Source organism: Podarcis bocagei, assembly GCF_964188305.1.
Source record: "Podarcis bocagei genome assembly, chromosome: 17".
Taxonomy (NCBI): domain Eukaryota; kingdom Metazoa; phylum Chordata; class Lepidosauria; order Squamata; family Lacertidae; genus Podarcis; species Podarcis bocagei.
In genome coordinates this window covers 32,376,578-32,400,563 of record NC_138143.1, presented here as the reverse complement: position 1 = coordinate 32,400,563, position 23,986 = coordinate 32,376,578, and the positions used below count along the sequence as shown (strand labels likewise).

At 39.0% G+C, this 23,986-nt stretch overlaps 1 protein-coding gene across 3 annotated transcripts in view; it reads left to right on the top strand.

Moving 5' to 3' along the window:
* HOOK3 (hook microtubule tethering protein 3) overlaps positions 1-23,986 on the top strand; it is a 54,196-nt gene that overhangs the window by 5,040 nt on the left and 25,170 nt on the right. Inside the window, exons 1-8 of one of the 3 annotated variants that reach the window (XM_081176418.1) lie at positions 7,219-7,304; positions 10,830-10,860; positions 12,674-12,746; positions 16,463-16,513; positions 17,697-17,829; positions 18,514-18,581; positions 22,577-22,639; positions 23,735-23,818. In XM_081176418.1, coding sequence (XP_081032544.1) covers positions 17,781-17,829; positions 18,514-18,581; positions 22,577-22,639; positions 23,735-23,818 — 264 coding nt within the window. In that variant the 5' untranslated portion in view covers positions 7,219-7,304; positions 10,830-10,860; positions 12,674-12,746; positions 16,463-16,513; positions 17,697-17,780. Of the gene's footprint in view, positions 1-7,218; positions 7,305-10,829; positions 10,861-10,918; positions 10,994-12,673; positions 12,747-16,462; positions 16,514-17,696; positions 17,830-18,513; positions 18,582-22,576; positions 22,640-23,734; positions 23,819-23,986 lie in introns of those variants that run through there. The other 2 variants (XM_081176416.1, XM_081176417.1) reach the window with 2 other exon arrangements.

Genomic DNA, 23,986 nt, shown 5'->3' with positions numbered 1-23,986 from the left:
TGCTTCTGGAAGAAACTTGGGTTTTAATGAGTCTCTAGAAGAATATATATATATATTTAGGTGAGCGTCAGCTACCAGGAATACCTTTGCAATCCTATGTTGGTGTTTAGCTGGTAGGTTTAAGAGGAAGCTCTCTGTTAATTTTGTAGATCATACTCAGCACTTCTGAAGGAAGCAGAGACCTAAATCCAGACACACTGGTATGATGTGTTCTTCAAGTCACACAGTTGTACTTGTTCATAAGCTTGTAAATACCCAGAACTTTATAGTTAGTTGATCTTACAAATTACTACTCTGCTACTACTTTCACAGGTTTTGACATGACCACAGTGTTTCTCCTTAAACTGTCTTGTCATCAGTATGAGAAACATTTATGGGTTGGATGCATATTTAGTTATTCTTAAGAGTCAACCCAGCAAAATAAATAGCACTTGCAATACTTACTTGTTGCATTTATTATATACCATTTTTATACCAAGGCACCTGAAGTAGTATACAGTTTTAAAATACCGAAAGAATAAATGGTATAAAATGTAGAGCAACAGAGTCCTCTAAGGCCAAGTGGTGGTCTCTTCAGAAACGGATGGCTCAAGGACTCTTACCTGGGCTCTTTCTCTTCTGCCTTTCCAGGGCTGTCTTAAGCATATGCGGCGCCAGGGTGCAAAGATCCACCCGGCGCCGCCCCTGGTTGACCAGTCCCAGGCGCGCAAGAGGGCGGAGATGGCCGGCCGCCTCAGCGTCTTGCTGGCTCAGTCGCCCCCAAACTCACGGCACAGAGCCTGCTGCTGTGCTCTGACTGACGGGCGGGCTCTTCCCCGGACTCAACTCTCGGGCCCTGGATTCTTGGCCTGGCGCCCCTGAGAGCCTGGCACCCGGATGCCACACACCCCTAGTGCCTATGGGTAAGGCAGCCCTGTGCCTTTCCTCAGTTCTCTCAAGACTTAAGTAGCTCCAGGGAAGATGGAGTGAGGGGCTACCCCAAATATCAGTTAAAGTTAACTTCCATTCATAAGTCTGGATCCAACCCTATGTAGAAAGCTCTCTTGGTTGCTTTTATTGAATAGAACAAAAGCATTTTAAAATAAAGGCATTTGCAGGACCTTTTTGTTTTGATGATAGATTTGTAGTTCTCATGGAGACCAATATTAGAAGGATTTACAAAATCTGTGTGTGCTAATTGGTACAGCCTGGGGAAGACAGTATGTGCTTTGTAACTAACAACAATCAGCAATGAAGACTTTTTAAGTAATGTAGTTATTGGGTTCAGATTTGGAATTCTTCATGTCTGTGAACTATAGCACTATGGACTGCAGCACAGCCTTTGAGAAATGTTTCTCAAACATATTTGCAGCAGTCCTACTATAATTGTGATCTGTAAGGTGGCGGCTGTTCTTTTTATTTTAAAAACTTAAATTTTTAGGGTTCTATAAAGCAACTTACCGTATTTTTCGCCCTATAGGATGCACCGGCCCATAGGACGCGCCTAGATTTTTTTTGGGGGGGGGGGAATAAAGGAGGGAAAAATTATTTCCCCCCCCCAAGCGCGGGGCTGGAGCGGGGGAAGCCCGAGCTTCCCCCGACCCCAGCTCCCAGAACAGGAAGCTCTCTGCAAGCCCGAGCTTCCTCAGCCCCCATAACGGGACCCAGAGCTTGCGGGGCTGGGGGAGGGGGAAGTCCGAGCTTCCCCCTCCCTCAGCCCCCAGAACGGGAGCCCGAGCTTCCCCCTCCCATGGGACCCAGAGCCATGCCGAAACTGCATGCAGCATTGGCATCGCTCTGGGAGCTTGCGGGGCTGGGGGAGGGCTTCCCCCTCCCTCAGCCCCCAGAACGGGACCCAGAGCCATGCCAAAGCTGCGTGCAGCTTTGGCATCGCTCTGGGAGCTTGTGGGGCTAGGGGCGGAGACCCCAGCCCCCAGAACAGGCTGCCGCCCCAAGCCTCGCGCGCCTGGCGGGACCTCCCGCCGGGCGCGGGAAGCTTGCGGACACCTTCCCGAAGCACAGGGCGTCCTCCGGAGGGCACCCCGTGCTTCGGGATGCAGGCTGCCGCCACAAGCCTCGCACGCCTGCAGGAACTCCCCCGGGCTCGCAAGGCTTGCAGATAGCTTCCTGAAGCCTGGAGAGCGAGAGGGGTCGGTGCGCACTGATGCCTCTCGCTCTCCAGGCTTCAGCGAAAGCCTGCATTCGCCCCATAGGACGCACACACATTTCCCCTTCATTTTTGGAGGGGAAAAAGTGTCCTATAGGGCGAAGAATACGGTATTTAACAGATTCCTATTCTTTTTATTTATTTATTTATCAATGATGGGAAGAAGGTATATTTGCACACACAATTTAGTAAGTTGTAAGCAAGAGAGAATGATTTTTCTCCAGAATATTTGCTTGGTAGGAATGAAATTGACAAAAAGGAGTCTGTGTCATATGTCTGTTACACAAACTTGAGTCATTCTGTCCCTGCTGTAGCCTTGAATTCTGCTTAGAGTTGACTAGTTCAGAAGATTTTCTTGTTTCACTGACATGCCTATGTTGGAATTATGGGCTGGGATCCAAAGAAGAAATGCTATGAATGTACAATGGAGGTTACTGCTGAACAGTGCACGCACTCTTTCATGCACATTCAGTCACAGTGTGCCTGTAGTACTGTAGGCATTATTATTATTATTATTATTATTATTATTATTATTATTATTATTATATTTTATTTTATTTATACCTTGCCCATCTGGCTGGGTTTCCCCAGCCACTTTGGGCGGCTCACAGCGTATATCGGAACATACTAAAACATCAACATTAAAAACTTTCCGATTCAGGGCTGCCTGCAAATGCTTTTGAAAGTCAACTGTTGGAGCGGGTTGTCAGTTAAAACATAATCATCTCAGTTTAAAAAACCATAGTTTATCGGACTGAGAAAAAGCCATTTATCTGTTCACTTATCTAGTGTGCCTTAATTCAATATTTCCAGAGGTGGGAGAAACCACAGTTTCTTGTGCTGTCTGTACAGGTGATTCCTATGGCCCAGGTTATCAAACCATGATGGAGGAATCACAAAGTAGGGATGACTTAAACCAGCTTTTCTTAACTTGGTGTCAGTGTTTAAAATTAGCCATGTGCCAGGTGTGTTTTGTGACTGGTGCGGGTCCAGTTGTGACCATGTGGAGATCTCTGGATGCCAGTTTGGCGGCTGACATCTCCACCTGGCTGGCCCCTCCAGCTTTCTTAAGCAGGTAAGCAGAAGAGCTTATTTATTGCATTTATATCCCACCTTTTTCTCCAAGGTGTACTTGGTTCACTCCCTCCTCATTTATTCCCTACAGTGACCCCGTGATGTAGGTTAAGAGGCTGTGACTGGCCCAGGGTCACCCAGTGAGCTTCATGACTGAGTGGTGATTTGAACCCTGATCTTCAAGGTGCTAGTCTGACACTCTCACCACTATACATAGTGGCTTCCTAGAGTACTTCTGCTATGGGGCAGCTATATAAATTAAGTAGGTAAATAAATATGGAGAAAGCAAAATGTCACTTACAGAATGATCTGAAATATTTTCATTGAAGCTTGAATTTGTTTTATTTGGATTGCTTTATTTGATGTTTTAATGTGTTGTAAACCACTGAGTTTTCCCCCTTCAAAATATGAAAAATAATAATAACAATAATAAATATTATTTGGGGTGTGGGGGGTGCCTAGACATTCTGCTGTGGTGACTGCAACCTAGTTTTAAGGTGCCATTTGGCAATTAGCTTATATATCTGAGTTTCTAACATTGTGTGGTACCCCTCTAGTTGGTTGGGAATTAAAACTCCATTAGCCCCAGGAAGCAGGGCCAATGGTCATTGGATGATGGGAATTGTAGTCCAAACATCTGGAAGGCAGCATTTTGGGTTAAACAATAGCTTCCTTGGTTTCAAAGTCACAGACTACGGTTAAATAAAGCCTGTAAATATTTAAATAAGGGAGGGGGAGCATGTGAGCACAAATCTTGTCCCCAGTTACACAAATTGTGGTTCATTGGACTGAGATGGTAACATCTGAACCAAACCAAAGGGCATGCGTAAGGGTGTTTCCTGGGCCCAGGGCATCTGTTCACATTGAGATTAACAGATATTAATAAGTCATAGTACACAGTTTATTTTAAAATATGTACTGAAACCTGTCAGGGCACCTAACAATGGATAATAAGAATAACAATGTGCAATCAAAATCAAGAAGAAGCTGCATACAAACAGAATACTTACCTGTTGTTAAAGGCTTTGAGCCACTTAGTTGAAAGGAACAACTGAAAGGAACATCTGAAAGGAAATTTCCAGTGTTAACATTTGTGTCCAAAGTGTGTATGTTAATTATTTGATGGAAGGCTGTTCCAAAATGTATTTTTGATAACTTGGGTGAGAAAATGAGTTAAACCTGTCCTTGACCTGCTTGTGAAACTTTTCCACATCCACCCAAGCACTCTAACCTGTTTGTGAACATTTTAAGAACTGGTTAGGGTAGATCAAATGATCAGTAGGTCGACAAGCTTGTTTAGCTGAAACTCTCCATATATATAAAAAATAGCAGCTGGGTGAAGATGGGCAGGATGAAATGTGTTCCCATTCTTTTTCCAGGGTGTTAACTTCCTGTTTTATTATGAAGAACTGGTTGAATATTTCTACTCTCCAGGGTTAGGAAATAGGTTTGAAAATTGTTGTTCATGCACTGTAGAATACTGCATTCTACAGAAGGACTTAAGTTCCTAAACTAGTTTGTGTGTTGAGAGTGTTTGTTTTTTTGGGCAAAGTTTCAGAGCAGCCACTTTGTTTGCAGTATAACACATGCCAGCATGCCTTGGGTTTTATGATTTCTCAGTTGTAAGAGTCCAAAATATCCTCCCTCTCTGAAGCAGGAAGTAGGCATCCCTTAGCTATTCCAGGTGCTTCCCATTCATTTGCAATCTGATGAGGCCAAAACTGGCCTCTTTGCAACTGGAACTTTGAAACAATAAAAATAAAATAAAAGATCAGCTGCTGCCAAGGAACATCCCTTGCCATAACGTCTAGTAAAACCAGGGATGGGGTCAAGGTTGTACGGGCTCTCAGCCAAAGTAGCTACCTTGTAGGCAGTACTGAACACTGTCAAGTGTCTTCCAGCTGCCATTTTTATTTCTCCCCCCACCCCAAGTCCTAGTCCCCATTTCCCCCCCCCCCAGATAATGTATGTTAATAACATGGCTGCCACTACAAAAACACATAGTGACCAGGAAACTGAAAGTTTTAAAAAGGAGGAACCAAGGCAGGTATTAGCAATGCCAGCACCTATTATGAAAGGGGAGGAGGTAGCTGTGTTTTTAATCACCATTTTTAACATAATGCACAAGTATTTTGGAATGTTTAGTCCTTCCCAGAGTGCAAGAAGATGATGAGCTTAAATGTGGAAGGGAGCTTGTGCCCACAGCTAAGTCCACTGACTCAAAACTTTGTGGAACAAGGAGTTATCTGATGTTTGGAGTAGGACTTCCATATGTTGAAAGGATGGTTTCTTTTTTAATCCAAGGCTGTAGCAGTGGGGAAAACAGCACTTTGTTGAAGTGATAATGGTGTGAGCCCCTCTATCATAGCCGCAGGTTGTATATGTGTGTAAATAAACTATATATCATACAGATACCACGTTTCGAGACTGGGGTGGCATGTAACAGCATCATTGATTATTGTTAATGTTTTGTTTTGAGGTTATCTTTTTTGAGCTGTGGGAGAAAGGTCACTTTTTAAATAAATTCTAGCTAAAAGTTTCAAGGTTAGAGGCCACTTACTCCTGAATATCATATACTGGGAATTCTGAGACTTAGTTTTGAGAAGACATGCACACACTAAAAGGAGGAGATGATGGGCAGACATTGTATTAATGTTGCAATCACCACTATTATCAAATATTATAGAGTTGGTGTTGCACACTTGGCTAGAAGGCAGGGAAGGTGGCTGCTGCAGACAGGGAAGAGGTGAATTGCATTTCCATCACAGCACATCAGGAAGACCAAAATATGTATTTTAAAGGTGAAAAGGGGTGTAATTTCAAAGTCAAAGAAGCTTAGAGTGGTTATTTATAGCATGTCAATGTGCAGAGAAAAACAACATTCACTTTTAGGGGAAAGTATGCAAAATGCTTAACAAATTTATGATGCAATCTTCTGTTATGCACACTTCCACCCTGTGGAAATTGCTTTTAAAGGTGTGTGCCTTCAGGTATAGAAATACCTGTGCATCTCCAGATAAGAAAATATGATGGACTGTGTGGAAGTTTGGAAGTATTAATTGAGGGAAAGAGCCAAGACACAGCATGCAGAAATATCCTGATAAGGGCTTCTTACGCATGGATACTCTTGCTCAAATTCACACATAGATACATTGGTTCTTGTGTGAGATAATGTGCCCTTTGTCACTGTTGTTGGATTTGATTGATACTAATTGTATTTTGCTTTTCCTTCTTACTTTGCATTTTTGTATTTTATTCTTGTGAGTCATGTTTGATTGAAAAGTGACATAAAAAGAAACTTTAACCTAATGTGGCATTATATGATCTGTGCAGTTCATATAATTTATTTTCTCTTGAGTTAAGTTCAGTTGACACATTTTACCTACTGTGATTTTTAACAGTCACCTTCTGAGGGCATCTTTATAGCAGAAGTTTTATTAAAAGGGCCAAGATGTCATTGGCTCAGCTACCATACCACCTAGGGAAAGTAAATTTCATAGTGACTGGAGGGCTGTGGAAATCTAATGTAGAGACCCTGTTAAAGGATCCATCACTTTATGAGGACTGTTCATGACTGTTCACCCCTAAAGCTTGCTGGGTGACCTTCGACCAGTCATGGTCTCTCAGCCTAACCTACCTCACAGATTTGTTGTGAGGATAAAATGGAGAGGGAGGAGAATTGTGTGTGCCACTTTGAGCTTATTGAAGGAAAGGTGAGATATAATCAATAAATTGTAAAATAAGTAAAGGGGCTGAGAGAGTTACTGCCTCGCGGAGGAAGTCATTAGTTTTTTATTTACAATTTTGATTACCAGTAGGGACAGTGTATTTATCCTTTTGGGCTAAATTGTTTTTGTTTGTTACTTTTCTCTGTAATGTATAAATAATATAATGTATTGTAGTTGGCTAGTAAGATCTGCAGTGCTTTTGAAATCTCTTGGTGTGCTGGCGTGATGCAATACGGTGTAACTTGACTAAATGTACCTGTTCCTCCTCAGATCCAGACATTTAATGTTGAAGCACCATGCCAGACTGTGGATGATTTAACCAATGGAGTCGTGATGGCCCAAGTCCTGCAAAAGATGTAAGAGAACACTTTTTAAAAATCATTGTGAATGTGTTTACTTACTCAATAAGTAAGTAACTTCCCCCTTGCCCCTGACAAGTATCCACCTAATAGGAACTTGCTATGTTATACTCTGTTCTTAAGTGTTCTTGTTGCTCAACAATAAGTTTTGTTTAACAACAAAACATTAATTACTTTTATTAATGAATGTAATTGTTGGTGTATCAAGCTTTTGTTTTCAAACACAGAAAACAATTCTGTGCATGAGCTGCGTGTTTCCCTTTGCATGAGCAAGTAAACCATAGCTTAGTGTAACATCCAAACCTGGTTTTCCTTGACCCAGGAAACCACAATTGACAATCCAACAGAAAACTGTAGTTCAAGACTGTTAAAGTGAAACAAACCACAATGCCAGATTGATCTGGTATGTTAAACTATCCCTATTGTGATTTGTTTATCCACTCTCATGAAGGGAGGCATTTCTGCACAGTATAGTTTACTAACCCAGGCTTTTATGGTTTAGCATTATGTGCAAACATGGCCAGTTCTTAGTAGTAGTTTTTTTTTTTTAATTAAAAAAATTATTTATAGACTGTGACTAATGTACTGCATATGATGTATTGCAAGATAGCATATTTAACTAAAGAATAAGGATCTCCACCCAGAAGAGCATATTTTGACAGTCGTGTTGGCAATAGAGGAAGGAATAGGGGGAATGGATGTTTAATGTATTTGGTGGGCTTTTATATAGAGCATACACAATAAAAAATAAAACTGCTTGTTCAGTAAATTGCACTGTAGTGAAAGAAATAGCAGAGCTGGTGTGACTAAGAGTTCAGTTAATGACGTCTCCATATTGCTATTCTTCATAAGTAGCATTGTTAATGACCTTGTTTATTGAAAACTGTCTAAATTACCCTTTCACCCCCCACTCTGTGTTAGCCTTTCAGTGACATGACTCTGTCAAGGCAGTGCTGGGGGAAGTGCTGTTGCTTACATAAGATGCATTCTGTTAGAAACAGAGTGGCTCTGTTTCTTGCACTTCTACATCTAGCATCTTTCAAGGACATTAAATGTGCTTGAAGATGACTAATCCCCCCCTGCCCCCAGTACTTGGTTTTCTGTTGAGGGTAATATTCACAAAATCATTTAGAATATAATAATGTCCTACACCTCTCTGTCACTGTTCCACCTTTTCCTCCCAAACAGCTCTCCCTTTATCTGGGAGAGGTACAGTCTGAAACCAGAGGGAGAGAAAAGTAACAGCTTATGTTTGGTGGGCCTACAACCTTTCATCTGCAAGAGAGGTCTACAAAAAGACCCTTTCCCTTCAACTGTGAAGGGAAACAGCACAGATTTCTCTTGCATTAAGGATGAAGAACTTTCTTTGTAACGTCAGCAGTTGCTACAGTAATCCCTACTTTTGGTGTGGATCTGTATTTAGCAATCAACATACATAAAGAAAGAAAATCGTTCATAAAAAATTATTTAAAAAAAGAAAGAGACATTGACTTCCTGGTGGGGATTGGTTGTACTGGGCTTTTCTCTGAATAATGTGACAGTGTGGGTGGACTACGGTTTAATGGGACTGAAAAAAGGGGTATGCAGCTGCAGTAAAGCAAAGATGAAGCAGAAGAAATTGGCCCGGAGAGTGAAATGAAGTGGGGGTATGCCAAATAAAGACAGATCAAAGCTATCAAGGAAAATAAGTTGATTTGTTCCTTTACCCATTCTTTTGGATATATCCCGAGTTGGATCTACATTTCCATAGGCATTCCCACCATTTGGTAGACATATTGCTAGTTATTATATGGCATAAAACATTTGTGCTCATTTTGTGTCACTTTTACGTCAAAAACACAGAGAACTTATTCACAGAAATTGTGAATGTGCTTTCTCCACAACATGCCAGAAATGGAATGGAAGCTACCTCATTCACTGCTTGAACTAACCAAACCAGTTTGTTGGGGCTTTGTTACCGGCATTTCATCTGTACTCTCTATTTCAACCATCCTGTTATTCACCACTGAGAATCAAGCTGTACTTCAGCAGCTTTAACTTGCATTTTCAAAGATTTTGTTCTACTAATATCTTAACTCTCAAATTCCTACAAATTAAAGAGTGGCGTGTGAAATGAGATGAACTTCCTCTTCAGTGGAAACAAGTTAAGAATATTGATTCCATCACACTCACCAGGCTTCCTGTCCTGTTGAACTCCAATTTTGAAAATTAAATCTTATCCCCCTCACCCAAATCAAGCCTTTCCTGCTTCCCACCATTCTCCTACCTGACTTGTTTTAGATGTTCTCGAAATGATGGTTGTGGTCCATGAGGAACCTTTTTGAGGCCATTCAGAGTTTTATGACTGCCATGACAACTGTAGAGCTGTCCCAAGATATCATTGGCTAATCACATCTTTGCATATCACACTTTGGATCTTATGCTCTAGAGCAGAAAGATGGTGATCTATGTTTGAAGAGTAATGTGTGCAGTCTGAACCAGGGCAATGAGGTCAGTACAACTCTGACTCTCACGCTGCTACAGTATACAAACATATCTGCAGATTTAAGGTTGTACTTTTCTCATGTACATTCCATATAAACTGCAGGTATAAGCTCCTAATGGATCTACATTCATCTATTCTAGAAATGAGAGTGACAGACAGAGCTGTAGCACTGATATTAGGGTGGGGAAACTTTGGCCTTCCAGATGTTGTTGAGCTACAGCTCCTGTTATCCCTGACTGGTGCCCATGGTGGCTGGTTCCCCACCCTTGACTTATATGGCAGCTCTTTATATTCCCATGCGACTGACTTAAATAGGAGCATACAAATGAGTACTCATCAGTCCTTTTGACACTGCTAACATCATTGGCTCCTAATTATTTGTTTGTTCTGCAAGACAATTCTTAGTCAGTTGCAGTAGATGTGAGACCGTAAGACTTTAATATAAATTTTAACATTAATTAATTATCACTACAACCTATGTACTTAGGGAAAGTCAGCTAACAGAGGCATTACATTTAACTGTGAATGTTCCAGTTTGTGTAATTTGAGAGTAATGTCAGAAGTTTCCCTTTCAGATAATAAGAGTATATACTAAATTCATTTTTGAAGATGGATCTGCCAAACCAATTTCTAAGAGACTTCTAGGCATAGAGAATATTCTGGATGAATCTTTTACCAGAAATGCTTCATAACAGATTATTTGGTCTCTATACCATGGATTTTGTAGTTCTTAGTTGTTCTTAATTGCAGTCTGGTACAAAGCTATACTTGATGCAATAATTCATTTATTGTGAGTTACATTAATCTCATAGTAGGAACTTCCATAACTTTGAACAAAGAAAACAAACAGCAAAAACTGAATTTGAATCCTCCCAGAGCATAATGAAACAGAAAAACAGAACATGTTTTCATAGCATTTTAAAAAATGTAAGCAAAAAAGTTCCCCTCCCAACAATGATTTTAAAAATTGTGATTTAAAAACATTATGAACTACTATACTATATCCAAATTACTCTTCCTTCTGCTCCTCCAAACAGGTATCACAGAAAAGACTTAGTCAAGAGGCAGGTGAGACTGTTCAAGTGAAGGAGAGTGTCCAAGGGATTGACATGCTTCTAGATCAGTAGCATAATTTGCTATTTCAAAATCAAGCAGTTCTGGGGGGGAACCTGCAAGCGTAAAAAGGCATGACAGCAGGAAGGTAGGTGTTAGACCAGAAATTCCAAATCTGTGTGGCGGAGTGCACTATCACGCTATGAGAAAGAAATTAAAGATGGAATACATGTGGTGCTGTTGCACTCACAGAAGGGCCTTTCATAGAATCTGGTTGGAAGGGACCCTGGGAATCATCTAGTCCAGAGCTTCCCAAAATTTTCATGCTGGGGACACACTTTTTGGACATGTTTCATTTTGCAACACAGTATTTCAGTTTTACTAGCAAACTGGAGGTTAAACTAACCCCTTTTCAGCCTCGGGAGGAGTGTAGGGAACGTTCGCACAATACACCTACACACTGCAGCCGACATAGTTTGGAAAGCTCTGATCTAGTCCAACCCCCTGCAATGCAGGAATACGCAGTTGTCTCATATGGGGATCAAACTTGCAACCTTGGCATTATCAGCACCACACTCTATCCAACTGAGCTATCCTGGTGGATGCCGCTTCTGATGGAAGAGGAGGGAATTCAGGCATGAAGGTAAATCAGCAAATTCACCTCCCCTCCTCTTCCATTAGGAGAACTGTCCTCCAGATGAAAAAATCTTCTGTGAGCACAAAGTATCCAGTTGAATTCCACCCTGAATATTTTAAGGGCCTGTAGCCCAAAGTACTCAGCTGCAGCAAGGGCTTCCTGCTTCAACTCTTAGCCCTTTCTAGTTAGGAGGCACACCCTGATCAATGATTTGTGCAGAAAAAACTGTGAGTAGGCTCCTCTGTGGGTAAGTAGTTCTTAGTGGTGTTATACACACTGAAAGTAAATTTTGCAGGTGTGAGTGAAGTGTAGGACTGATTTTTACGTCTGAAAAAAGATGCCTCTGCTTCCAAAAGCTCAGGAAACACACTGTTAGAAACCTTCATAAAGAAAGCGAAGGTGAGTTATCTAGCAATAAAGTATGAACAGGCAAAGGAACCAAAAATGTTTCTAAGTTGTAATTCTGTAGCAGATCTAGTCAGCCATTGTGTGGATTTTCAAATAAAATGAGAGTTAGTTACAAAAACAAGAACGAAACAAACCCCACAAGTCAGTAAATACAAGTAAAATAAACATGCTCAGTTAAAGCACCCTAGGGCACCAGAAAACTTTGTGATGCAACTATTTCAGAAAACTGCAGTAGAGGACTTTAGGAAACGTTCCATTCATTCAGTTATAGAAGTTGTCGATCATGTCAGTTTGGCTTTCTTCTGATGAAATGGTGTGTGCTAGAACACACCCAATATTTCCCTTCAACTGTGCATTGGTAATTGTGGGCAAGGAAACTGATCTTGTAATTGAGGAATTCTAGGACTTCATAGAAACATGAGAGGGCTTAATGGTGGTTAATGAAAGCAGGAAAATCTTCAAATAAAGTAGCTTTTTTTAAAAAGGGGGCTGCAAAAACATTGTGATAAGTAATATAGGAACCATAAGACATTAATTAATGTTCTAGAACTTTTGGATGAAAGTAATCATATGACATAATTGAGACATACAACTCATAAATGTCAATAATAATAATACACTTATGAAAGCTTTGTTGGAGTTGACAATCGTAATATCTATTCCAGACAGCCAAATAGAAATGAAATGAATAATATTATTAAGTAATAGCCTAATATTTTATTTAAAAACTATAGATGGTGGTAAGAGACATTGCTAACTATTATTCTGCTTTTGTTTTTTCAGTGATCCAACATACTTTGATGAAAACTGGTTAAACAGAATCAAAACTGAAGTAGGGGACAACTGGAGACTAAAGGTATTTTCATAGTTTAACTCTGACTTTAACTTTCAGTACACAAAGTATTGCAGTTATATGTGTGTGTGCATTTTATGAATTTTAGGTTGCCTTTTCCATAGTTTCAGAGTAGGTTATGGAATAATACTGAATTAGGGCTGATTTTACCTAACCGGTCCCGTCAGCAAAAGCCTTGCTGAAGGACTTCTGCTTGCACAATGGGACCCTCTGCACCCAACTGACATGAGATCAAGCCAAAATAAATATATAGGGTGGTATTCAGTGACGTTTTATGCAGTGTAAACCCCTTGAAATTAATGAAAAGGACTGGGCTAGGTCCATTAATTTCAGTAGGCCCGCTTTAAGTAAAAATTTGTTCAATATCATCCATAATACCGAAATCTTTCTTCTTATCTATAGGTGTGGGGTTTTTTTATCCCAGTGTACCACTCCCTACTCTATGCTGATTCAGAAGTGAAGTGTTAATGGAACAAAAATTCTGAATTCTTTTGGGAGATCATGAGTTGAGAGGAAAGTAACACGGTAAAGGGGGTTCTGTTGGATCACATGGAAACTAAGAGACCCTCAGCTAATATCCTCTGAACTTTCAATGTTTGCATGACATCAGAGACTTTCATGCCTAATAGCTTTATTGACTTTGTTCATCAACCATGCTGGCATCGTATTGGCCCTGGGGTACCTTTCCTTATGGTGTACATTCTAGCGAAGTTTTTGTAATTGTGGTTTTGAATAACCCCCAAGGATTCTGGAGAGATTTGACCTTGACTTTTCTTGACTTTTCTTTTCAGCTCCCTTTTTACCAATCCTTCATTTTCAGGAAGTTTCCTTTTTTGAAATAAAACGTGATTGTGTGAACTTTCTTGGCAATTGTCCACTTACATATATGTTAAATTTGATAGCACTGTGGTCACGGCTCCCAGTAAGTTCAACAGCCAAAACTCTCTTCTCTTACTACCCCCAAATGTACAGCTGGCCCCAAGTTGCCAGCCTGGAGGCAGGAACATGCGTGGAGGTTGTGGTTTCATGACTTGCTTGGTGGGGATGGCCTGTCCCACTGCTCTCCACTCCTTCTTCCACGTGCCATATTCATTATACCAGTTGCTGACGAGGAGTCTACAGGCCAAAAGACTGAATTAATCCTCTTTATGTTTGCAGTTCATGTTTGCAGAAGGCAAAGGCTTAAAATTCTTTCCATTGGAGTCTTTTTCAGTCTAACCTGCTGATCTGGAGGTAAAATGGGAGCTTTTGCCTTGAATCCCAGATTCCTCTTGGCTAGTAAAAATCAGAGGGGAGGAACTGCTACATCTTACTCTCATTATTCCACATTTGTTGATTTTCAAGTCTCGAGCTTTTGCTGAAATCTTTGCTTCATGATGGTACTGTTGTCAGGGGGAAATGAAATATTACAAATTACCTTTTTTAATTTGATTGAGTATAATCTGGCCTTGTGGTGATTCATGGATGAGAAAAACAGAATCCTTGACAGTTCTTGTTTACTTGCACAAATGGCTTTGTCCTTGTAAGACTTATGAATGTAAAAAGTTGAGAGACAATTACATTGATGGTGGAAATACTTTTTTCTACCCATCTGTTCCCAAATGAAAATGTTCTAGTACACATAGATGCTTGCATTCCTTATGTAGCCAGAAGATTAAAAACTTGCCCCTCTTACATATCTGAGCAGGTAGAAGATGGGAAATTTCACAGGAAAGTTCAAGAGAATTGTATGGAATTTTCAACACATGAATAAATTTTCTAAACAGTTAAGGTGGTGCTGCTGCATTTTGATCCCTGAAAGACATTTGAAAACAAGAGACCCATAGCCAAAATATCTGTAATGATTTCAGGGTTGAGGCAACTTGAACACTTCTCCATGCATTAGCAGCCTCTCCATACGTGGGCAATGTTCTCATGAAGACGTATCAAAGATTTGCATTCGGCCAGGGGTCTTACAGCTTTCCATATTTCTTAACAGTAGGATACACAGTAGAATCATGGAAGCAGTATTGTCAGTGGGTCACCCCAGGTTGTCTAAATCTGTCTCGGAATTCACACTGCAGGCTTAGGCAGCAGCATTGAAACCCAAGCTGCATTATTTCTTATGTATACAGTTGCTTGCAAGGAACGCTTGGGTGGCTTTCCCTTTGGGGGAAATGGCAGAGAACAAAAACTAAGATGTTTCAGTACAGTCAAAATGTTCTGCCTGCGACTATTTGAAATGATACTTCAGAATTTCAAAAATAAGATATGGTTGATGGTAATATGGAGCAACCAATAGCATGCCCACAGAAGAGTAATAGATAAACTGCCCCAAAGACTGCTTTGTGCTCCATCAGGGACATTAAATACTTTGCTCTTCTTGGGTGGAATTCTATTATGATCTTCTGGCACTCAAGACTGCATCGCATGTTGGTACCATTTACTCCCCAACCCCTTGTGTTCCATTTAGAAATAACTTGTCTAGATAATTGAGGGTTGTTGTTTTTTTAAAGAAGCATAGCTCCTTTTAAAGAAAGATAGCTCCGTCAGTAGAGCATGAGACTCTTAATCTCAGAGTCGTGGTTTTGAGCCCCACATTGGGCAAGAGATTCCTGTATTGCAGGAGGTTGGACTAGATGACAATCATAGTCCCTTTCAACTCTACAATTCTGTGTTCTATGATCTATCATCTGACAAAGCAAGCATTGTGCATGATCCAGATATACATTTCTGATAATCAGTTTATAGAATTTTCTCAGTAAATTATTTCTTCCCATTGAACTGCGCTCCTTAAATTCTGTCTAATTCAAAAAGTTTGGTAATGAATCTTAACTTCTCCTGTTTACACTATAATTTATCTGCCCAATAAAGTTTTTCACTTCAAGTATTATGCTGATTTGCACAATCATTTCAAGCATTTTATTGTAGTACTGGCACATGGTATTGAATCCATTCTCGTGGGTCCTGATTCTTGCCTAGGGTATAATTTTTGGCATTGCCCGTTTAAAGAATTTGAGAACGAGAGCAAGCCTAAGTATTGATTTTTATTGGCTAATGAGGAAATCTAAATTATTTGGGAGCTTGTGGTCTTGATAACCTGAAAACAAGATGTCAAAATGCCATCCAGCTTTTTAAATTTAATGGCATTTTGACATCTTGCTGTCAACTTAAAAGGACCGCAAGGTCCAAAGAGTTTCAGAAGTAGGGTAGAAAAATGAGCATACTTGTTTCAAGCCTTTCTAATGGCTCTGTTGTGTGTAAGAACTTGTTTCTGTCCTCCCAAACCCCAATTCCTATTGCGTTGATGCTCCTTTTGAAGCTCTGCCAATTTGGACAAGCAGATACTGCCAAGAAAGGGCTCAGAAACCCTGCTGTGTGCACAGTGTTCCCAGTGTGGTCCAAAAAGAAATCATTATATTTGAGAAGCACCATGGGGGTATAAGGCTGAGCCCCAAAATTCATCGATGTAGGTAGTTGCTATATCTATTTGCTTTCCTGTCCCTTTGAAAATGAGCAGAGAAAATCTATAAATGAGAAATAAAATTAATTGCAAAATCTTGATTTGATGATTGGCTGCTTTAGGCCGAAAAAAATCTTAACGATTGGCTGTTTTAGGCAAAAATGGCTTTTGGCTAGAAAGATTAATTCTTGTAGACAGCAACGTAAGATTGTGCTTCAGTGTGGCCTACTCTCACAGTTTCTCAGTATGCAATGTTTTTTCTTCCTTTTTTTAAAAGGTGAGCAATCTGAAGAAAATTTTAAAAGGAATTCTGGATTACAATCATGAGGTAAGGTCTTTTGTTTGCTTATACAAACTGATTTTTCCACTTCATTCTCCTTTCAACTTGTTATGCTTCATTTTCATTATTCTGTTTCTGTAACAGGTAAATAAGGATTACTAAAGATAAACGTATAGCTCTTTAATTCAGAAAACTGATCCTTTATAAATATTTTAGATGGCCCTTTGACAATCTTTCCCCAAATTTGTAATTTATAGAAAAGGAATTGCACACACTCACCCCCCCCCCGCGGTATGCTGTCCATTGTTTATGTACCTCCTATTAAGCTGATGAATGCTTCCTCACATAGCTTCTTTTTCTTAGAGCAATTAAAATAGATACTTTTGGAAAGTCTCTTGATAAAACCACAAAGGCTAAGCTTTATTATCTCAGCAATAGCTATGCCTTCCCATCAGTAGCAGAATTCAAATTTATTTTGGAAAGATAGGGAACACTAAGTGTTCAGCATTAATTGATTTTGTAGACAGCTTTGTAGTATTAATAAAAAAAAAGTCCTTAATGCAATTCTAGATATATCCATTGGAGAGCCTCTCACTTCAGAAAATTTCTTTCTGCTTTCTATTTTCACAAAGAGAAACAATCTACAACAAATGCATTTAAGAACATTCTGGTATACATTTTGGACAGATAATAATAATTACCCATGTAAGTTGCTTTGAGTTGCCATGGCAAAAAAGCAACCAGTAAATGTAAACAACAACAACAACAAATATTTATGGAGCTAAGTCTTTGAACATTGGTGGCTCAAGATACTTGTTAAAAGTCAGCTGTAGCTTAGAAGAGATACTGTGCTGTTTTCATAAGAGAAGACTGTTCTCACCGAAAGAGTGGACTAGTTGGTTCAATGTGCATGTGCGTCTAGACCAAATGAGCTGCCCACATCATGGGGCTTGAACGTATACCACAGCATGACTAAAATTAAATTTCCCCCAGCATCTTGGCAGAGTGTGTTGCTGGATGAAATTAACAGGCAAGGGAAGGGTTTTCTTGTTCCTGCCTTCTGTTTTCCTCCACTATAGATAAACCCCTTCTGTACTGTTGGTTGGTTCCTTGTTGGCCCAGACCTACATCTGAAGATCTAGCGTCCTTGAGATATGGAGGCTTGCCAAGTTCAAGAGATGTGCCCTCTCCCTATACTATTCACCATGTCTGCATCTTTGTATTTTCACAGATTTTGGGGCAACAGATCAATGATTTTATCCTTCCTGATGTCAACTTGATTGGGGAGCATTCGGAAGTTGCTGAGCTTGGAAGAATGCTTCAACTTATTTTGGGCTGTGCTGTAAACTGTGAACAAAAACAAGGTCAGTTAAACTTTGGTGGAAAGGGTGCATCATTCAAACTGGACACACAAACAACTATTCTTGTTTTGTTTAACAATATTTATACATTACCTGATAAAAACAAAAACCCTCTTAAGTGGTTTACATAAAGTAACATAAAATATCTGTTAGAATAAAAAAATTCCTTCCAGTAGCACCTTAAAGACCAACTAAGTTAGTTCTTGGTATGAGCTTTCGTGTGCATGCACACTTCTTCAGATAGTGTGTGTCTGAAGAAGTGTGCATGCACACGAAAGCTCATACCAAGAACTAACTTAGTTGGTCTTTAAGGTGCTACTCGAAGGAATTTTTTTATTTTGACTATGGCAGACCAACACGGCTACCTATCTGTATCTGTTAGAAAATATCAATAAAATTAATGTCAAAAACATGTAGACATAATAAAATGATCAAAATATAGATAAAATCAACCGGGTTTTTGTTTTTTTTAAAAAATGCATAATAAAACTTCATGTTTGAGTAGACTTGCCTAAGCAGCAAAGTTTTCAGCAAGCATTGAAAACCATTCTTCTGCCTCATTTATGTTTATAAACAAAAAACAATATGATAGATGGAAGCTTTGAATACTGCAGGAAGCATAAAGCTATTTATCCTTCTGATTGTTGTAAATATAGATGATTACGTGCTCAAATTTCTCTCTTACAGAGTATATCCAGACCATCATGATGATGGAGGAGTCTGTTCAACATGTTGTCATGACAGCCATTCAGGAGGTAAGGAATTGGATGGTGGTAAATGGAAGGCTGAGACAGCAGTTTGTTACAACTGCTTCTTTCAGTTTAGCAGAAAGAAGTAATTTAACAGAAAAGGGAATGGTATGTAAAAATGAGAAATATTGTCACCCTCTGATAGGCAAAATAAAATTTCTGATGTATATTGAATATTTAATAAACTCTTCCACTTTTCTTTAAATCTAGAAGATATAACCTTCTGGATACCAATAGTAGGTTCCCTTCTTGTCTTTCCTTCCCTGTGGTTCCCACAACAATTTAGAACTACTAGTTTAGTTTGCAGTAGAAGATTTGGCGATTGAACTTCATTTCCAGTAAGGGTAACTAGGCTCACTGAGGCTGTCATTCAGTGCACACATACCTGGAAGTAAATTCCACTGAATTCTGTGGGACTTTCTTCTGAGTAGGTATGCATAGGATTATTCTGTGGTAATCATTAAATGTTGTTTGAACATTGTTCTTAAAACTGGATGACTAGTTTTCAAGTTAATTGTAATTGGATTTGATAGCACTATTTGCAGTATGCTAGCATAAAGGTGAATTATGAGTAATTAGTAGTATTGGAATAAGTAGGAAAACCAATGATCCACTTGAACCAAAGTTAAGCACTTTTAAGTCCCCTTAATTTAAGAGAGCATGTTTAAAAATTTGTTTAAATCGTTACCACTGAAATTAATAGGGATGAAAAGTGTTTTGATCTTGGTTGGATTGTGTCCCAGATTTCAGTTTAGCAGCTTAAGAAATGCTAGAAACGGATATCCTCTAATTGAAGGGAAGTCATTTCAGCTTTCTGTTTTAATGTTGCAAGTGGTGCAATTGAGAATGATGTAAATGTTGATTTGGATACTTCATAGGGCGGTGTGTTAGGCAGTGTTTTCTTTGAACCCTGCTGCTTCTGAATGATCATTCAATTTATGAATTTAAGTGGAGTTATTTTTTCAACCACTGTTGCGTATTGGTAGCTCTGTATATGGCACAAAGCAGGATTCATAACTGGTTGGTCAACACTAAGCAGGTTTTTCTGGGAGGGGCAGGTAATTTTATTGAATGTCTTACCAGCCTTAAAGCAAACTAGTCCATATGAAACAGCTACATTCCTACTAAAACATCATCCGACATGCTTAGAGAAAATCAACAGCTTAGTAAGCTGCCCTGTGACTCCTGGAGACAAAAGAAGGATTCTAGGAGTGCTTCCACACTTGCAGAAAAGGGCTCTACTCTAGTGCACTGCTTTTCTGCAATTAGCTGGAAGTAGAATTTCAGCAAAGGTTTGACATAAAAATTAATATTCCACTGTATATTCCAGCAGTGCCCTTCCCTATCCTTCTGAAATGTCTGCTCGCAGGCTCCATTCGACAAAGGTCCTTTCAAATGCCAGTTGAAAAGTTTCCTGTTTGCAAGTTTCAGCCTTTGTTTTTCACTTCCTCTTGATCGCATCTGGGAATTAGTTATGAGTAGACTTTGATTTGCACCTTGAATAGTCTCTCTGAATTGCCCCAGTGTCAGTTTCTCCTGCCGGGGTTTGTGTGGCTTTATTTATTGATTTCCTAACATTTTTCTTCATACTGTTTTGCCACTAAAAATATAATAAATTATGAGAGGAAACAGTAAAACAAGAATATAAATCAAATCAGTAATTAAAACCTTCTACCTTTTCCTGAATTAATTAATTGAATTGGAATACAAAAAAGGGAGGTATGAGGAGGTCAGGGAAACAAGGATATGAATGTAAGATATGGAAAGGTTGATTTTTTATTTTTTCCCCTTTTTATCTTTTTTCTGTAAATGTACTTATTTTGTATTTTTCTTGTATTTTTATTTTTGTCTTTTATTCTTGTATTTTTTGATTTATGTAATTCCTTTTTCTGAAACTTTAATAATATTTAAATATTTTATAAAAAAATAAAACCTTCTACCTTTTCACAAGGAAAAAAACCATCATTGGAGTTATTTCAAGAGGGTTTTCATCATTAATCTCCAAGCCCAGAGCATGGAATAGTATAAAAGGGGGAAATTGCAAAGAGGAAGGGTGGAATTCATTGTGGCACTAAGTTTCTTGAAAAGGATGGCAATTGCAAAGAAAACAGCATGGAAGCAGTCTAGGTACTATGAAGCTAAATCACCTTGGCCCTGAAGAGAACATTCACTTATTATTCAGTAACTAGTTTTACTGGCTCTGGCTTTTGTCCAACATGAGTGCAATGTTGATAACAAGCACATGCATAACAGGTGAGGGAAAGTCAGTGCATTGCACTTTCAGTGTTGGACCCTTTATAGCAGGAGTGGGGAATCTGTGGTTCTCTAGATGTTGGACTGCATTACCCATAATCCCTATTGGCCATGCCGTCTAGGGCTGATGGCTTTTCTCCAACAATGTCTGGAGGGTCACAGGTTCCCCATCTCTTCTTTATAGCACTTGAGGTTCTTCTGCAGTCAACAGGGAAAGTACTAGAACCATTCTGGTGTAGACCAGTATGCTTACTTTTCAACATTGTGTTTTTAAATTGTGCTTTAAGATGCTCATTCCTCTAGACCCCAGAATTTAAAATGTTTGGAACTTTCTGGGATCCAGGAAATCTAGGGAAAGCCTTAAGGTGAAGAAAGAAGGCAGACACAATTCCATAAACTAAAGAATTATTATTATTATTATTATTATTATTATTATTATTATTATTATTATTATTATTATTACACATTATTATTATTATTATTATTACACATTATTATTATTATTATTATTATTATTATTATTATTATTACACATTATTATTATTATTAGAACATCCAAATAGGGGCTGAGGGCCATGGCACACCTCAAAAGGTAGAGTTCTTGATAAGTTGCCCCTATTTGATGTGTGTCATAGGGGCTATCCTTTACTCAGGAGCGACCCCCGTTGAGCAGCCAGCAGGTGGGCTGGCTGGTTTAGAAAGTACCCAATGCCTGAGCCAAAATCTCACCTCACATCTATAGTCAATTAAGTTGTGTCCTGTTTTTATTCCAAGATGGTGTATTGTGGTTCTTCCCCTTCATGGCACACAATTAATATTAATATTAAAACTACAATACTGCTCAGAGAAGTGAATTTCCTGCCACTGGCACACTTCATTCATGTGGTGACCTCAGCTTAGTTTAAAATGCACGTGATCTCCAACAATAACAATGTCTTATATACATCTTCATCTGTTACAGACCTGTCCTGATCATAAATACTAAGGTTCTGTTTGCTTCTGCAGTTTTTCATACAACCCAGTCCTAATGTTCATTATATCCCATGAACTAGCACTGTATGAGCTGTGGCCCAGGTGCTCATTTTGCAAAATCAAAGGGGGCAAAGACATCCAAGCATTTCCCCTTTATCCTTTACCATTGGAGCTGGTCATTTTTGTGCATGGGCGCTTTTACATATACCCATTCACATACTGAGTTGTCCAACTGCATCTGCTAGCAGAAGCTGACAACCTGGCTCTTCCACAACCTTGGATATGGTCTGATTTATGATCATGCCTCAAGGTAATCTCTGCTTTTGATCACGACACAGCATAAAACTAAGAACTTGAATAAGGGCCTACAGTTGCAGGCCCAGTTAGGAAATCTCGGTGTTGATAATAAAACAAAAGAAAACTCCTTGCCCATTCCGTTCTAGGAGTGAGAAGTGTTCTGTCTGATAACTTTGGAATAGCAAGGGACTATAAAGTAACAAGGAATGTGGCAGGTTCAGACACATAGACACAGCCTAACGAAAAGGTCTCTTCCCCGCACCTAAACCCCCTCTCCAAGCAATGATGCAAAAGAGTATCTATTCTTGTGAAATCAACTAGTAAAAGTAAGTTATTTTCCTGATTGCTTGCTTCTGACTTTATTTTTTGGGTATATATCTACAAACCCCAAAGTTTCTGAACATTTTAGACTGCCCTGTTTATTAAACGAATAAAAATAAATCTTTTGCTTTTTCTAATCCAGTGTAATCTAATTGCAGTTGATGAGTAAAGAATCTCCAGTCTCTGCTGGAAATGATGCTTACGTTGATCTTGACCGTCAGGTACCTAATGCCAGATGTTTTCTTTCTTTCTTTTTATTAGTGGAACTCAGTATGCAATTTTCTTGGCATATTGTAAATGAGCTACAGCTTGGGGGTTTTGGAGGTTTTTGTGTTTTGCTTTTTTGAGTTTGTATCTTTTAAAAAAAATCAAAGTAAGCAGCATACAACAAATCTGAATCTAATTGTATATAAGCATTATGTGTAGAATGCTGGATGTGAGCCATTTTATTTATAGAATATGGGTGAGCGCTGCAACAATTTTAGAAGGAATTGGTAGCTCAGTTAGTAGAGCACATCCTTCACATGCAGAATGTCCCAGATTCAATCTGGGATTATTCTACTTTAAAGAGGATCAAGTATCAGGTAAAAAGAAAGGCCTCTGCCTGATACAGTTTTGGACTAGATAGACAAGTTGTGTGACCTGATGTAAAGTGGCTTGGTATGTTCCTAAATAACCCAGCACACTGTCTCTGCTAGTAAGGATAGAATATCTCCTAGTAAGGATAGAGGTCTATGCAGGTTTTACCTTTAATGTCTATTCCTTGTGTTTTGTTTCCCAGTCTTTTGTGTTGTGTGAAAAAGAGTTAAAGCAAACAATATTCATTTCATGCAACTATAAAGAAAAGTGGTTTTTTAAAAGCTTTATTAACTTTGCATGGTAATGTTTTTCTGTAGTGTTCTTAATGTACAGATCGTAGGGCTCAGTGTCAATATGTAAAATACTTCTATGTCTTGTTTACATATAATTAGTGGTCTAACCATGATAGTAGTTGCCCTTTTAAGATGCTGTAACTATGCAAGTTGTTACAGTGGTGCATTGTAATTCCAAAAAATCGTTTGAGTATACGTCTGGTGCTTTCAGACATTTCTCTGCAGCATCTCATAGCCCAAAAGAAGCAAAGCTTTGTCAGTTTTTTTTGCCTTTCTGTGGGAGATTTTGCAGAGAAATGATTAAAAAATAAAACTAAGCTGTGCCTTGCATCCCTAGTTTCTTTTACTTGTACATGAATGACTTCTTTGGATCACAGCATTAGAAAATTATTGCATCATAATCTTTTTAGCAAATGGAAATATATTGTGTTTTAAAAAATACAGTTGAAGAAAACAACAGAAGAACTAAATGAAGCCTTAGCAACCAAAGAAGAAATTTCCCAGAGATGCCATGAACTTGATATGCAGGTAAGCAGACTATTGCACAGTAAATGTAAAATAAGATTTTCGACATTATAAATCTCAACCCGTAGGAAATAAAATATTTTTGTATAACATGTTACAGATATAATTGTATATTTAAAGTGCATTTCATGATTGTGTGTCTTGATTTGAGCATGGTCAATTATGATTTGG